General features: G+C 45.7%; 1 protein-coding gene across 7 annotated transcripts in view; it reads right to left on the bottom strand.

Annotated features, from left to right (window-relative positions):
- NVL (nuclear VCP like) overlaps positions 1 to 11,966 on the bottom strand; it is a 91,346-nt gene extending 79,380 nt beyond the window's left edge. For 4 of the 7 annotated variants that reach the window (XR_006961672.1, XM_047077171.1, XM_047077172.1 and 1 more), the window contains exons 1-6: positions 11,515 to 11,966; positions 7,269 to 7,342; positions 5,453 to 5,505; positions 5,272 to 5,371; positions 1,972 to 2,029; positions 317 to 574 (exon numbers count right to left, since the gene is read on the bottom strand). Coding sequence is in view for 6 of the 7 variants with exons in the window: in XM_047077171.1 (XP_046933127.1) it covers positions 317 to 574; positions 1,972 to 2,029; positions 5,272 to 5,371; positions 5,453 to 5,505; positions 7,269 to 7,342; positions 11,515 to 11,571 (600 nt within the window). In the remaining variant the exon portion in view is untranslated. The remainder of the gene's footprint in view (positions 1 to 316; positions 575 to 1,971; positions 2,030 to 5,271; positions 5,372 to 5,452; positions 5,506 to 7,268; positions 7,343 to 11,514) is intronic. The other 3 variants (XM_047077173.1, XM_047077174.1, XM_047077176.1) reach the window with 3 other exon arrangements.
- Positions 11,967 to 15,711: the final 3,745 nt, after the last annotated feature.

The raw sequence follows: 15,711 nt of genomic DNA, 5'->3' as shown, positions 1-15,711 counted from the left end.
GGTGAGAGTGAGTGGGTGCTCTGGAAACAGCGCCAGGCCACGGTGGCTGAGGCGAAGCGGGGAGGCGGGCAGCAGATGACGGAAGTGCCAGCAGGACAGCCACGCACACAGGGCTTTCCCGGCCATTACTTGTGAGGACTCTGATTCTAGACTGAATGCAGTCATTCTTAATACGCGAAAGAACCACCCGACTTAACTCGTAAAAAGACATCTGCGTGTGGAGACTAATCTGGAGGAAGGTCATCCCCGTCAGAAGGCCTGCACTTGGAAAGAGCGGTGGCGGTAACGGGGCCTGAACACATCACTGCAAAAGTACCTCTCTCTCCGATCCTGGCTTCTTGTGCTTGCCCTTCTCGCCTGCCAGGTCCATCTTTCCACCGGGAGTTCTATCAATAAACCACCCTCCCTCTGAACCCCTGGCAGGGGTCTTCGAAGGAACGGAGTCTGTTCCGGAAGGTGTCCGTGGGGCCGAGACGGTGGCTTCTCTGTGATCCATCTCGGGAGTCCGGGAAGCAGAGTCGGGATGTCCTTTCCGATATAAGGAGAGCAGGGAGCTGTTCATGTGATTTGCCGCCTGGCAGAAACACGACATCGCCTACGTCACCGCGCTGGCGCTCACGGACACGGGCTACCCGCACGAGCAGCCACCAGCAGCTTCCCTCACAGCACTTCCAGTCAGAAAACACGGGTGCTGACAGATGCTTCACCAACATTTCCTGTTCAAACAGACGTGCCCCTGCTTCACCACCACTTAATAAATGAAAGTTAAAGAAAACCGAGGAAGCGTGCTCGCTTTTTAAAAATATAACATAGGGGGCGCCTGGGTGGCTTGGTCGGTTGAGCGTCCGACTTCGGCTCAGGTCATGATCTCACGGTCCGTGAGTTCAGGCCCCGCATCGGGCTCTGGGCTGACAGCTCGGAGCCTGGAGCCTGTTTCAGATTCTGTGTCTCCCTCTCTCTCTGCCCCTCCCCTGCTCATGCTCTGTCTCTCTCTGTCTCAAAAATAAATAAACGTTAAAAAAAAAAATTAAAAATGTAACAGAATTGGGGGCCCCTGGGCGGTTCAGTCGATTCAGCCTCTGACACATGGTATTGGCTGAAGTCATGATCTCGCGGTTGTGAGCTTGTGCCCTGCATCCGGCTCCTCGCTGAGCGTGGAACCTGCTTGGGATTCTCTCTCTCCACCCCTGCCCTGCTCACTCTCTCTCTCTCTCAAAATAAATAATGAACTATTAAAATATACAACAGAACTGGGCTTGACAATGAGCTGGCCAAGAAGAGCCACTATTATCTCATCAACTCAAAACCAGATCACATGTCATTATCATCCTGATTTTGTCAATAAATCAAAAAAATGGAATTACCAATGGGAACAAAAGAGAGTAAGTTATAAATCATCTGGAATCACTTAAATGTGTCTCTTAAATGCAACCTTACTTATTGGCAACTGCAGCCCTTTAGCAGAAAATGTATCCTTTTCTCAATTTTTACTATTAATTCCCCTTTCTATTCCTGTGTACCCTTATTTCAGGCCATTCTCTTCCCTTCTTCTTCCTATAAAACAGGCCATAAACACAAATACTGAAAGGATGGCCTTCCCAAGGATTCCTCAACACTGTCCACAGAAGTATTGATGAAGATGTTTAAAAATTTTTTTTAAATGTTTTATTTACTTTTGAGACAGAGAGAGACAGAGGGTGAGCAGGGGAGGGGCAGAGAGAGAGGGAGACACAGAATCCGAAGCGGGCTCCAGGCTCCGAGCTGTCAGCACAGAGCCCAATGCGGGGCTCAAACTCACAAACCGCGAGATCATGACCTGAGCCGAATTCGGGACGCTTAACTGACTGATCACCCAGGCGCCCCTTGATGATGATGTTTAAATCTCTTATTCTATTCCACACTTTTTTTTTTAAGGAGGGTTCATAATGACTAAAAAAAAATAAAAGTGGGTCCTTTAAATGTTTGGCTTACCTGTGGATCTGGGTAATCTTCCATATTTGAATCATGATCTGAAGAGCTTTCAGTATACCTCAGTAAGAAGAGGAAAAGAAACATCTTAAAGGCTTTGCTCCCACATCCTAAAAAAAATTACTACCCCAAACAAAAAATTTACTAAGGCAAAGTATTATGGTGCTTAAGAGCCCAGGCTTTGCAATCTGAGAATTCTGGTTACTGGTTACTAGCTTCTACTTAACCTCTCTGAGCATCAGCTTCCTTATCTATAAAGAGAAGATAACATGTAACGTTCACGTCTCTGAGTTATTAGAGGATTAAACAAGCTGACAAAGTCCTTAGAATACACGTAAATGCTTAAAAACTGTGGTTATTTTAATGCACGCAATAAATAAAAGTGAAGTGCAGAGTCCTATCAGACCCAAAGGTCTCATTAGGAACATCAGATGCCAACAAAAGGAAATATTCCAGCAAGCCATCAGTAAGTAACTGAGTAACAAATTCACAAATTCAACATGACCCATCTGTGTGACCAGGGTAGCTTTCCCAAGTCTGCCCATGAGAAATGGAGGTAGGAGAGATTTTCATATGATGCATGAGAAACAGGGATAAATCCTATTAACTACAAACTGTAGTGCAGGCTCAGCTCATTATAACCCAGAGGTGATGGACCCTGCTACTGTTCAATGGTGTCTCTTTAGAAAATAATTAATAAAAAAAGGACTCTTCCTAAGTAAAAAGGTTTACATGCATGACATGACCCATCTTTATAATTAAGACATGAATTCTTTTGCTATTCATTAAATTCTATTAATATACTTCTCGGCGTTTCTAATCAATGTAAAGAAGGTGGATTATTCAACTATTTGGAAAAGAAATAATTTTGCCTTACAATTTATACCCTACAAAGTGGATTAAAGAGTTAAATGGAATGCTATAAAGAAACAAGGATTCCACATATTGTTGTGAGACGTCTTTCTGAGTATTTCAGCACAAACCATACAGGAAAAGACTGACATATCTGACTAGGTAAAGATGCAGAACTTCTCTAATCAAAAGACACTTTTTTATTTTTTAGTTTGTTTATCTATTTTTGAGACATACACACACACACACACACACACACACACACAGAATCCCAAGTGTCAGAGCAGAGCCCAAAGTGGGACTCGAACTCACAGAACCGCAAGATCATGACCTGAGCCCAAACCAAGAGTCGGCTCTCATATGACAGACAAAACCCATAAGCAAGCAACTAACAAAGAAAACATGAAACAAATAGTTTTAATCTCACTAGTTATCAAAAAACTACAAATAAAAACATCAATTTTTGCCTAGGAAGCTGGCAAAGATTACATAACAGTGTAACTAGGATTGCAAAGGTACAGAGAAACGCACTCCATTTTTTTTTTTAAGTTTATTTACTTATTTATTTAGAGAGAAAGACAGCAAAGGGAGGTGCAGACAGGGAGGAAGAGAAAATCCCAAGCAGGCTCCACACTGTCAGCAGGACTTGAACGCACAAACCGTGAGACCGTGACCTGAGCCTAAATCAAGAGTCAGACGCTCAACCAACAGAGTCACCCAGGCACCCTGAAGTCTTTATACAAAGTTGCTGGGAATATAAACTGAGGCAACTTTTTTGGGAAAAGAACTCCAAATGTAACAGGATTCTGAAAAAGACATCTTTGACCCCAGCAATACCACTTCAAGAATTTAACATTAAAAAAAATATATATATACAAAGATATATGTGCTGCAGGATTATTTACTGTGTGTACGATAGTGCAATACTGGAAACAACCAACTGTCCACGAGTGTGGAACTAGTTAAGAAAATAATGGTAAATCCAAACGAAAAGGCAGCAATGCGGCTATAAGGTGAAAAGGAGCTATCACCACAGATCCTATAAACATTAAAAGAAAAACGAGGGGTGCCTGGGTGGCTCAGTCGGTTAAGAGTCCGACTTCGGCTCAGGTCATGATCTCATGGTTCGTGGGTTTGAGCCCTGCGTCGGGCTCTGTGCTGACGGCTCAGAGCCTGGAGTCTGCTTCAGATTCTGTGTCTCCCTCTCTCTGTCCCTTCCATACTCACGCTCTGTCTCTCAAAAATAAATAAACATTGAAAAAAAAATTTAAAAAAAAAAAAGGAAAAACGAGAGGATATCTTGAAAACTTTAAGCCAACAAATTCCACACTTCAGATGAAATGGGCAACTTTCTTTAAAAGTACAACTTACCAAAGCTGATAGAAGCAGAAAAATAGGAAGAGTTCTTTGTCTAACAAACTGTTATCTAAATCCTTTCCAAAAAGAAGCCTCCAGGCTGAGATGAATTCTAACAAACTATTTAAGAAAGCAGTAACAGTAACATTATACTAATTTTTTTGTCAAATAGAGACAAAAAACATTTTCCAAACAATATGAAGCCAGCATAACCCTAACACCAAAACCTGACAAAGACACTGCAAAAAAGAAAATAATTCAGACCATTATGAATACAAACATAACCATCTCCAAAAATGATTAGCAAAATGATTTAATAATATACAAAAAAGGATAATATATCTGGACCAAGTTGGGTGTATCCCAGGATACAAGACTGGCTTAGCACTCAAAAATTAATGTAATTCACCAACAGAACAAAGGGAGACAACCATAACAGAATCTTTCATTAAGTGCATAAAACGTATTTAACAGGACGCCTGGGTGGCTCAGTCAGTTAAGCAACTGACTTCGGCTCAGGTCATGATCTCACAGTTCGTGGGTTCGAGCCCCACATCGGGCTCTGTGCTGACAGCTCAGAGCCTGGAGCCTGCTTCAGATTCTGTATCTCCCTGTCTCTCGGCCCCTCCCCGACTTGTGCTCTGTCTCTCTCAAAAATAAATAAAATGTAAAAAAAAATAAAAAAAAAAGTATTTAACAAATGTAAAATCGATTCATGATAAAAACTCTCAATACAAACAACCTCAAGCCGTATGATAAGCATCATAACAAACATCTGTAACCAGGAGCTAAGGAAATACTCAGGAAGCCAAGGCCCCACAAAGGCACTAATGTGGCCTCTTGAAAGCTGAGTGGGAGTTCCTAATGGGAATGAACCCTCCAGCTACAGAAAACCACTCATACAAAGGCACAAAGAAAGAATCCAACCTCTCTGGGCAATAGTGAGCATTCAGTGTGCCCAAAGCAAAGGTCTGGAGAGGTTAGGTATTCTGCACAGCCTCGCTGGCAAGGAAAAGCCACGGAAAATTTCACAACTGGCAATGTATGTGATCAGGTTCATGGTTTTCAAGTCACCCCCTTTTCTGTAATCCTTACTCGTTTTCCTCTTCACCTTGTCTTGCTCTTTTGGCCAGATGCTCATCTTCTAATTCTGTTAGATCCTTAGGCTCTTTCTCACTGGTAATTACGCTAAATACTGAAACAAAAAGAAATAGTCGTGAGCTAAAACAATTCTTTAACTTCATTAATAATTCAGCTCTAACACTAAAAGACTCACCTTTTTCTACCTGAATCCTAAAAGCATTTCTTTTTCTTCGACCATAGTCTATACTGAAAAACAGAACAAGAAGCTTAGTACAATGGTCTCCGCCAACATTTTCCCGTTAAAACCAATCTAAATTGATCCCATTAATTTGCATGAATATATAACTGTTGCTGAATTCACACCGACCATAAGCTTATTTTTGAGTAACTTCTGAGTTTACATTTTCACTACTGTAATTTTTTTTGGTTAGAGACGGGGTTACAGCATCAGAAACCCCGGGAGCTTGTACTGGAGGAGACAGGGAGGATGAAATGAAGGAAGGTGGCTGGACTTCTGGGATTCTACAGGAGAGGGGCCATCCAGCTGTAGACACGTGTTATCCTTCAAGAAAAGGGATGAACGCCTCAGAAGGAAGCTCAGAGGTTGGCAGGGTTTCCACCACCACCATCGGCCCAGGGGGCACGGGCCCGGGGAGCGGCATGGGCCCGGGGAATGGCACGGTCTCCTCGGTTCCAAAGGGCAGGGCAGGGCAGCCATCCTAGTGGGCCCACAGGACAGAGCACTGAAGCAAATTAATCCAATACGACTGGTATTGTAATCAGGATAAGAGGGGTTACATGACTTTTATCTTATTCTATCCTATTCTGTTCTATTTTGAGAGAGTAAGTGCAAGCTGGAGAGGGGAAGAGAGAGAAGAGGAGAAAGAATCCCGAGCAGGCCCCAAAGTACCAGCACAGAGACTGACACGGGGCTCAATCCCATGAACCATGAGATCATGATCTGAGCCAAAATCAAGAGTTGGACACTTAACTGACTGAGCCACCCAGGCACCCCAGAATAAGAGGGGCGCCTGACTCTGGATCTCAGCGTTGTGAGTCTGAGCCCCACTTTGGGTATGGAGATTACTTAAAAATAAAATATTTTTTTTCCTTTTTTTTTTTTTTTAATTTTTATTTTTTTAAGTTTATTTATTTTTGACAGAGACAAACTGTGAGCATGAGCTGGGGAGGGACAGAGAGAGAGGGAGACACAGAATCCAAAGCAGGCTCCAGGCTTCCGGCTGGCAGTGCAGAGCCCGACGCGGGGCTCGAACTCACAAAGTGTGAGATCATGACCTGGGCCGAAGTCGGACGTTTAACTGACTGAGCCACCCAGGCGCCCCTAAAAATAAAATCTTAAAAAAATAATAACACAAGAAGAGATTAGAATACAGACAGACACACAAAGGAAAGACCATGTTAGGACACAGGGAGAAGATAGCCATCTGCAATGCAAGGAGAGACAGTGACCATTAACTTCTAGCATTCACAACTGTGAGGACTTAAACTTCTGTTGTTTAAGCTCCCCAGACTCTGATACTTTTTTATGGCAATCCTAGCAAACTAATATACTGAGAAGAAAAAACAGGAGACTTTGAAATATACAAAGTGGTAATAATTAACAGAGTGACCTATCAGGAGGGGTGGGATTAGAGACACAAGAGAAAAACGGAATCTTTAGTAGGAAGCCTAGAGATGTTTCAAAGTAGCCAGGAAGCTCAGGCAGACCATGCCTACTGGTTTTAATCCTTTAATGAGATACGAGAAGAGGCCACACTGCTGACCAGTCTGGAAGGTACTGAAAGAGAAGCAGCAGCCATTGCCCTTAGTAACAAGGACAGCACGTTGCACATAACAGGTACCTGATAAATCTTTGTATAACTGAATTCTGAACCTATGGACTGGTGAACTAATGCCAGCAGCGATAATATCAACTGAAAATTTGGGCGAGATGGAAACTCAAAATGGTAGGAAAGGAAGGCAAGAATCTGGAGACTACATCTCTTTACCTGTACATTCTTTGTAAATCAGATGCTAAAACTCCAGTGTCCACATATTTGCCACATCTGTTACTGGTGAGGTACTGAAACAGAAAATACAACAAATATTCAACACTCAATCTTTCAAACTCAGATTTTAATCAGAGATTGAGCTACTCAAACATGTTATGCTATAATGTAAATTCATTATTAAGCGTATCAAAAACATAAATAAAAGTTACTAAATAATTGTCAAGTCTGGAACCAGAGAATTTAATTAACATTATTAATCGCTATGATGACACAATAGCAACAATCAGAATAGCTGTAAGGTAGTGAGTGCCTACTGTATCCTAAATTCCCAAATACCCCAGAACAAAGCACCAAACTCACAAGGGCATCAAAGGCTATTTTGAATTTAAGGGAACATATAACATTTGCCACCCGTCCAACACTGCAGGGACTTCCAGCCTGAGAAAATTCATGGTTTCAATATTAAATCACCTTTTGATGGTGTCATATTTTTACAAAACTGGGTTTTTAGCCGTTGCTGTAAGTAAATCCCATGCAAAAATGAATGTGGAACAGGAAATGAGAACGGCAGGGTCAATCTGATCCAATAGGCATACAAATCCCATTCGTGTGATCAGTTAAGAATGAAATACAACTATGTTAATTTTCCTTCCATTTTTACATGTTATTTTTTCAAAAAGCTACTAAGTTATTTGGACTATATAGTCACTAAGTGGCTTGAATGTAACTACCTAATAAACAGACCTAGCAGGTATTACTTTTGGCCTGGAGGCACCACGAAAAACTCCCAAGAAACTTGGTGCGCCGTGCACCTGCTGCATCACATAGTCTTTCAGCAGCACTCACAATCCTATGAGGTGGATGTTAGTCTTCCCAATTTATAGATGGGAAAGTTTAAGAGCCTTTAAAAGGCTAATTACTGGGGCGCCTGGGTGGCGCAGTCGGTTAAGCGTCCGACTTCAGCCAGGTCACGATCTCGCGGTCCGGGAGTTCGAGCCCCGCGTCGGGCTCTGGGCTGATGGCTCGGAGCCTGGAGCCTGTTTCCGATTCTGTGTCTCCCCCTCTCTCTGCCCCTCCCCTGTTCATGCTCTGTCTCTCTCTGTCCCAAAAATAAATAAAACGTTGAAAAAAAAATAAATAAAATAAAAGGCTAATTACTTGGGAGCGCGTAAATTACAGGGCCAGATTTCAAACCAGAATGTCTGTCAGCTTCCACGTGCCCAGGCTTGCTGGTTATCCCGTCAAGGGATGCCTGCCTTCATACCGCAGCTTCTTCCCAAGAACCCCTAATGGTCTTGGCACAAATGCCTCCAGTGACAAGAGGCTAGACACACAAAGCAGGACCGTTCCCGCGAACCTTCCCCTTCTCTGGACTCCTATCGCGTGTAGTCACTTGCTACAATTAATGTTGGATTACACATATTTGTGTACGTCTCATCTCCACAAGCAAACAGTTCCTTGACGGCAACAGAAATAACAGCTAAATTTGGGGGTGGTTATGCAGCAACATGTAACTAACACCCTTGTTAATAGGAGACAAACGCACTACGTGTGGGGAGAGGACTACAGTCTACCGCTAAGTGAACAGAGCAAGCAGGACCAACGCGGATGAGCCCGTCCGTGTGAATAAAATCTAGGCATATGTATAAACTCTCCATGCTGACCTCTACAGACATGAAGATGAAAGCAAGTCATTTTCTTTTACACCCTCTGTCCCTTCTATTTTAAACGGCAAGAACCTAGTGTTTTTATAATGAACCCAAGTAATAACAATAGGCGAAAACTGAGAATGTGAAGTGGTGAAGACTGAGAAGGGCCACTGCATCCAGCCATCAGGAGTCACTGCTGAGACACCTCCTGAATAAAGTGATGCAGCAGGTGGTGGAACATCCAAAGCCAGCTGAGAGCTCCCAGAGCGAAGGTCAGTGTGGTCAGGACAGTGGAAGCAGGCAGGACAGCAAGGGACACAAGGGCAAGGAGGAGACGGGGGCCAGAACGTGGCAGGCTCTGTAGGAGGGGTTTTCTTCAGCCACGCTGGGAGTCCACCGGAGCTCTGTGAGTGCGGCCCTGCAAGCTCTCTTTAAAGGGACCTCCCTGGCGGCCCTAACGAAGGACAGACCTTATATAAAACCAGAATCACAGAGCTCACCTAGGGGGCTACTGTCATAGTCTAATGAAGAGATGGCAGTTTTGGGGCACCTGGGTGGCTCAGTTGGCCAAGCCTCTGACTCCTGATCTCGGCTCAGGTCGTGATCTCACGGAACTGTGAGCTCGAGCCCCACGTCAGGCTCTGTGTGGAGGGTGGAACCTGCACGGGATTCTGTCTCTCTCCCTCTCTCTGCCCCTCTTCTGCTCTCTCCCTCTCAGACTAAATAAAATAAACGCTAAAAAAAGAAGAGAGACAGAAAGAGAGATGGTGGTTTGGGCACAGATGGTTAGAGGTGGAGATGGAAAGGAGTGGCTGGGTTTGGAGTATACAAATAAATTGCTAATTAATTGGTTATAGAAGCTCAACAGGGACACCTGAGTGGCTCAGTCTGCTGACTGTCCAACTCTTGATTTCGGCTCAGGTCATGATCCCAGGGTCATGGGATGGAGTCCCAGGTCAGGCTGGGGCTGAGCACAGAGCCTGCTTAATATTCTCTCTCTCTCCTTCTTTGCATCCTGCCCCCTGCTCACGCACTCTTTTCTCTCCTTCTAAAATTTAAAAAAAAAAAAAAAAAAAAAAAGAACGTGAAACAAAGGAGTAAAAATGGTTGTTAAGATTTTTGGCCCTGACAATGTGTCATTTACTGATACAGAGAACATTAAGAAAGGACAGGTTTGGAGAGAACACAAAAAAATTCAGTGTGGATATGTTGGTGGAGGCACTGGTCAGACACTCAGGAGGAAATGTTTAGTGGGCAGCTGGGTGTTCAAGATAAAATCCACACTGGAGACATAACTCTAGGAATATATAGATAGTATTTTCTAAAAAAAAAAAAAATTAATGTTTATCTTTGACAGAGAGCGAGAGAGTGCACATGCGCGGGAGGGGAGCAAGAGAGGGAGACACAGATCCCAAGCTGAGCTGTCAGCACAGAGCCCCACGAAGGGCTCGAACTTAGGAACTGTGAGATCATGACCTGAGCTGAAGTCGAGGCTCAACCGACTTAGCCCCCCAGGCACCTCTATAGGTAGTATTCAAGGTGAATGTCTTGGGGCACCTGGGGGGGCTCAGTCGGTTGAGCCTTGACTTCAGCTCAGGTCATGATCTCACAGTTCATGAGTTCGAGCCCTGCGTGGGGCTCTGTGCTCACAGCTCAGAACCTGGAGCTGCTTCGGATTCTGTGTCTCCCTCTCTGCCCCTCCCATGCTCGTGCTCTCTGTCTCTCAATAATAAATAAAATAATAAAGTGAATATGTCTTCATTTAATTTATAACTGTGTTTGTATTGGACTTCGTGTTTATAGTATTTTTAGTGAATAGGTAGTGTTTTTGGGTTTTAGATTGGATGAAATCCCCCAGGAAGTAAGTAAGAGGACAGAAACACAGCACAGGGACTCAAGCCACTTCCAACATTTAGAATTTGGTGGAAGAAACTTATCCGCAAAGGAGGAGGTAGCGCTGGCAAATTAAAGAAAAACAAAGTATACATCCCCCCCGCCCCCAAGTGCAAAGTGAAGGAACGGGTCCTCTCCTCCTACGAGTGTCTGCAGACTGTGCGTCTGCAAGGCATTCAGCACACAGACTGTCTACCCAGGGCTACAAAAGTGACAAATCCTAGGCAGGGCACCTGGGGGGCTCAGGCCGCTAAGCGACTAACTTTGGCTGGGGTCACGATCTCACAGTTCGTGGGATCCAGCCTCGCATTAGGCTCTACGCTGACAGTGCAGAGCCTGGTGGGATTCTCTCTCCCTCTCTCTCAAAATAGGTGAATTCAAACTTAAAACAAGAAAACCAGATGCAAAGGACCTATTACAACGTCAAACCCACTCCAAACACCCGCCCCTGTCCTGGCTCCTCAGGGTCCGCACCCGCCTGGTCCCCGGCTCCTCAGGGTCTACACCCGCCCGATCCCCGGCTCCTCGGGGTCTACACCCGCCCGGTCCCCGGCTCCTCAGGGTCCGCCCCGTCCCCGTTCCCCGGCAGCCCCGCCGCGGAGGGAGGGCTGCCCGCACCCCGTCCAGAACCCGGGCCGCGGCGGACGGCTGGCCCAGGCTGGCCCGGGAACCGCCGAGAAGGGGCCGCGCACGATACCCACCTGCACGACTCGCTGCTTCAGCCTGTTGTCCACGAACCTCGCGGGCCGGGGCTTCATCGCGCGTCCGGGAGGCCGCAGCCAGGACGCTGGGCTCCACGGGCACCGGGATCCTCACCGGGCTGCCCTCGGCGATCGCCGGGCAGGCCGCTCCGTCTTCTCCCGCCCGCCCGCCGCCCGGGCCGTGCCCCCGGCGCTGTACCTTCGCTGTCCCACCGCGAGTGAGGAGAACGCCACCGAGGACGAGGAGACCTGCCCACACCCGGGACTTTCCGGGCGGCCTATCCTGCAGGCTTGTCCGGCGGGCCCTGGATGCCAAGGACCCCTTTTGAACACGCTCAACTTTATTGTTCCCTCTGCGCGGACACGGACGCGTGGCGGCTGCTGGGGCTTCCGGCGAGCGTCTTGCGTCTTCCCGCTCGCGCGTCGGGGTCGGACCGCAGCTTGCGCGAGGCCGCCTTGGTCCTGGCTGCAACCTTAGCAAACCCCGAACCTGGGGCGCCTGGGACGGTGAAGGCGGGATGAACCCTCAGGGAGGCCCTCTGCTGGCCCGGCGGGTGTGCGCGGCGGCGGCCGCCGCCTTCGGAAACCTGGCTGTCAAGCTTCCGGTTTGTCCAGCACGTCCAGTGCAGGACTACAGCTTGACCTAGAAGCTGCCCAGAATTTTGGTAAACGTCCGTATTTGCCCGTAAAGTTTTATGCAGTTAAAGAGACACAAACGGACAGCGTTCACACACACGCGCTCGCAGTTATCGGCTTTCGTTTCCGTTTGCTCGCTTGGTTAATCGCGTGTTGAGGCTGGGGGCGGGGGGGGGGTGGAGATGGAATCAGAAGGCTGTGAGACGTGAACACATGACTCTTCTTACTCAAGGTACCGCGGGGTAATTTTTCCCTCGGAAGTGCAGATCACGTGGCTGCCCTTTTCAGTGGTCCTTATCCATATAGATGCTCACGCTGGTATTCAAAACTTTGGTTGACTTGGCTCCGCCTTCATTCCTCACTTCTTCACTGTGTGTGCACCCTGCTTGCAGCTAAGCAGCATTGCCTACGTTTACGCGTCAGTACTGAGCACCTGCTGTGTCCCAGGCACTGGGTTCAGCTATGAAGAAGGAAGGGATTCCTGCTGCTCCGAGGCTTCCGGTTGTCCTGGAAGGTAACGCTAATAGACATGTTGATCACACGCAGCTCTTTGCTCTCACCGACATCTCCGCTGGTCTGTCATGCCCTTCCTGGCCAGTCTATGACTTGTAGATTCCTAACTAACCATCTCCCTTTCAGCCTTTCCAGATACTTCCCTTCGTTACAATCTCCACCCAGGGAACCCTCCTCTCACTGAACAAAAATTTAGAGTGCCTCCCAGTTCCGGTCCCTGCCCTGCCCTTGAGTCTTGTGGGGAAAAGCAAAAGAATTACGATTATACCTTTTTACAGTATCTTTTTTTATGATTAGGTTACTTATGTACTTGATTATATTAAGCTTTAGGGAAGATTTCATACAGTAAATAACACAAATACAGTCAACGCCCAGTAACTTTTTAAACGTAATTTAATTCTGTGCATGTGAAATGTATCACACAGAAAAAAGCAGGCTAAAGGGGCCAGCAGCATCACAGTGCATACAAAGCAGCATGGTTTGTAGTCTGTAATTTGTCATAGAATACTATTCTACGTTTAGGGCTGGCTTCATGGGTGCGTGACCTGTGCATGCACAGGTGCCCCTATATGTGTGTGTGGTTTTTTTTTTTAAATGTTTTGCTTAGGGGTGCCTGGGTGGCCCAGTCGGTTAAGTGTCCGACTTCGGCTCAGGTTATGATCTCACAGCTCATGGGTTCGAGCCCTGCATCCGGCTCTGTGCTGATAAGTCAGAGCCTGGAGCCTGCTTCGGGGTCTGTGTCTCCTTCTGTCTCCGCCCCTTCCCTGCTCGTGCTCTCTCTCTCTCTCTCAAAAATAAATAAACATTAAAAAAAAATATTTTGCTTAGGGGTGCCTGGGTGGCTCTGTTGGTTAAGTGTCTACTCTTGATTTCAGTTTAGGTCATGATCTCACGGTTTAGGCTCTGCGTTGACAGTGTGGAGCCTGCTTAGAATTCTCTTTCCCTCCCTGCCCTCCCTCACTCTCTCGTGCTCACACACTCTCTCTCAAATACATAAACTTAAATATTTTGCTGGGGCACCTGGGTGGCTCTGTCGGTTAAGCGTCTGACTCTTCATTTTGGCTCATGTCATGATCTCATGGTTCGTGGGTCAAGCCCTGTATTGGGCTGCACGCTCACAGTGTGGAGCCTGCTTGGGATTCTCTCTCTCCCCCTCTCTCTGCCCCTTCCCCGCTCGCGCTCTCTCTCTCTCTCTCTCTCTCTCTCTCAAAATAAACTGTGTGGAAACCAATTTGCCAATAAAGTTCATGTTAAAAAAAATAAAAATAAATAAACTTAAAAAATGTATTTTGCTTAATGTAATAGTATTCACAGTATTTCATCATTAAAAGCATTAAACATTTAAAATATATGATATGAAATGCACCATCTTTGATAATTATTTTTTTGACCATCTTTTTGTCAACCCTAATTTAATTAAGAAATTTAATACCCTAAACACTAGAATTTTAGGCTTTTTAAAAATTTTTGTATGGCTGTCAAAGGAAGGTATTACTTTTAAGCAATATAGTATTTCTCATTGTTCCTAATCAAAGGATTTCTTTCTTCTTTTCTTGGAAATACAATTGACACACAGTGTTTCCACCTTGGAATTCTTAAAACTTTTTGAACAAGTAGCCCGTTATTTTAATATTGCACTGGGAAAGGGGCACCTGGGTGGCTCAGTCGGCTAAGAATCCGACGGCTCAGGTCATGATCTAACAGTCTGTGAGTTTGAGCCCCGCATCGGGCTCTGTGCTGACAGCTCAGTGCCTGGGGCCTGCTTCGGATTCTGTGTCTCCCTTTCTCTGTGCCCTTCCCCCACTCATGCTCTGTCTCTCTCAAATACAAATAAACATTTAAAAAATTAAAAAAAAATATATTGCACTGTGAAAATTTGCAAATTATGTGACCCCTACAGACCTGAAGTACTTTTCCACAATGCCTACTTCTTAAGGGCAAGCATTATGTTTTTCACCATTTTACTACATCAGGCGCAGCAGGCAGTCATTGAAAATAAGTTAATACTAGGTATTGATAATGGTACGCTTGAACATTTTCCAGTGGATTTCCTGCTAGTAATTATTTCTCTGAAGACAACTTCCATCAATTCTGGTGTTCAGATTAAATAGTATCATACATCTAAACCAAAAAGATGACTGACTAGTAACCTGAGTGCATACGATCTCAAGAACTTCCTGCAGTAATTGGAATGTCCTCCAACCCCACCTAGTGGTACTGGCACATTTCACCTGTGCTTCACGCCTTGGCCCTCCCAAACTTTGTATCTCACTGGCAGCCTAATTGTGCTTTATAATTTGGGTGATCTATATCCTGACTTAGGATAGTCCCGATTTTTACCTCTTGATCCAGAATGGTTATTAATAGTGTAGCAATTGGTGGAAATACATGAAAATCTCCCACATGAGAACAGGCAGATTATTCAGAACTCGGCAATAGCAGGGGAGGCCACCACCATCACTTGCATTCTGGCAGAGACTCAAAGGGACGCGGAGGGGTGGGGGAGCTTTGTGGCTGAAACAGGGACGGCGTCCGGGGTGCCCTGGTTGGAGGCTGTTGGCCTGGGGCAGCTGTAGGAGGGTGTATAGAAGCGGGGCATCCTATGTGATTAGGGGCGTGGACTCGGCTTTTTCTGGTTGGTCCTAAAGTTGGGAGTGGGGACGAAAACCAGGGAAACTGTCAGTTATTAATGGAGTCCTGGCCATGTGGGGCCAGTTGTTAATAGGATTTATTGTTTGGCCTCCCGGATTATTTGTTAGATTAATGGTCTGGCGTTCTATCAGCTAGACTACTGGCTTCCTGGGTTGGATGCTGCAGGTTGTAAGGCAGAGTTCTGTTTGATTGATTCATTGATTGATTGATTTATATTTATTTAGAGAGTGCAAGTGAGAGAAGGGCAGACAGAGAAGAAGAAAGAAAGTCCCAAGAAGGCTCCACGCTGTCAGCACAGAGCTTGATGTGGGGCTCAAACTCACAAACCGTGAGATCATGACCAAGAGGTGGATGCTTAACTGACTGAGCCACCCAAGCGCCCCCAGAGTTTTGCTT

This window comes from Lynx rufus, unplaced genomic scaffold, assembly GCF_022079265.1.
Source record: "Lynx rufus isolate CCGP_SWC_20201006 ecotype Redwood Valley unplaced genomic scaffold, mLynRuf1.p SCAF_15, whole genome shotgun sequence".
NCBI classification, from domain to species: Eukaryota; Metazoa; Chordata; class Mammalia; order Carnivora; family Felidae; genus Lynx; species Lynx rufus.
The sequence above is the reverse complement of the archived record's forward strand: the minus strand, read 5'-3'. Positions and strand labels throughout refer to the sequence as shown.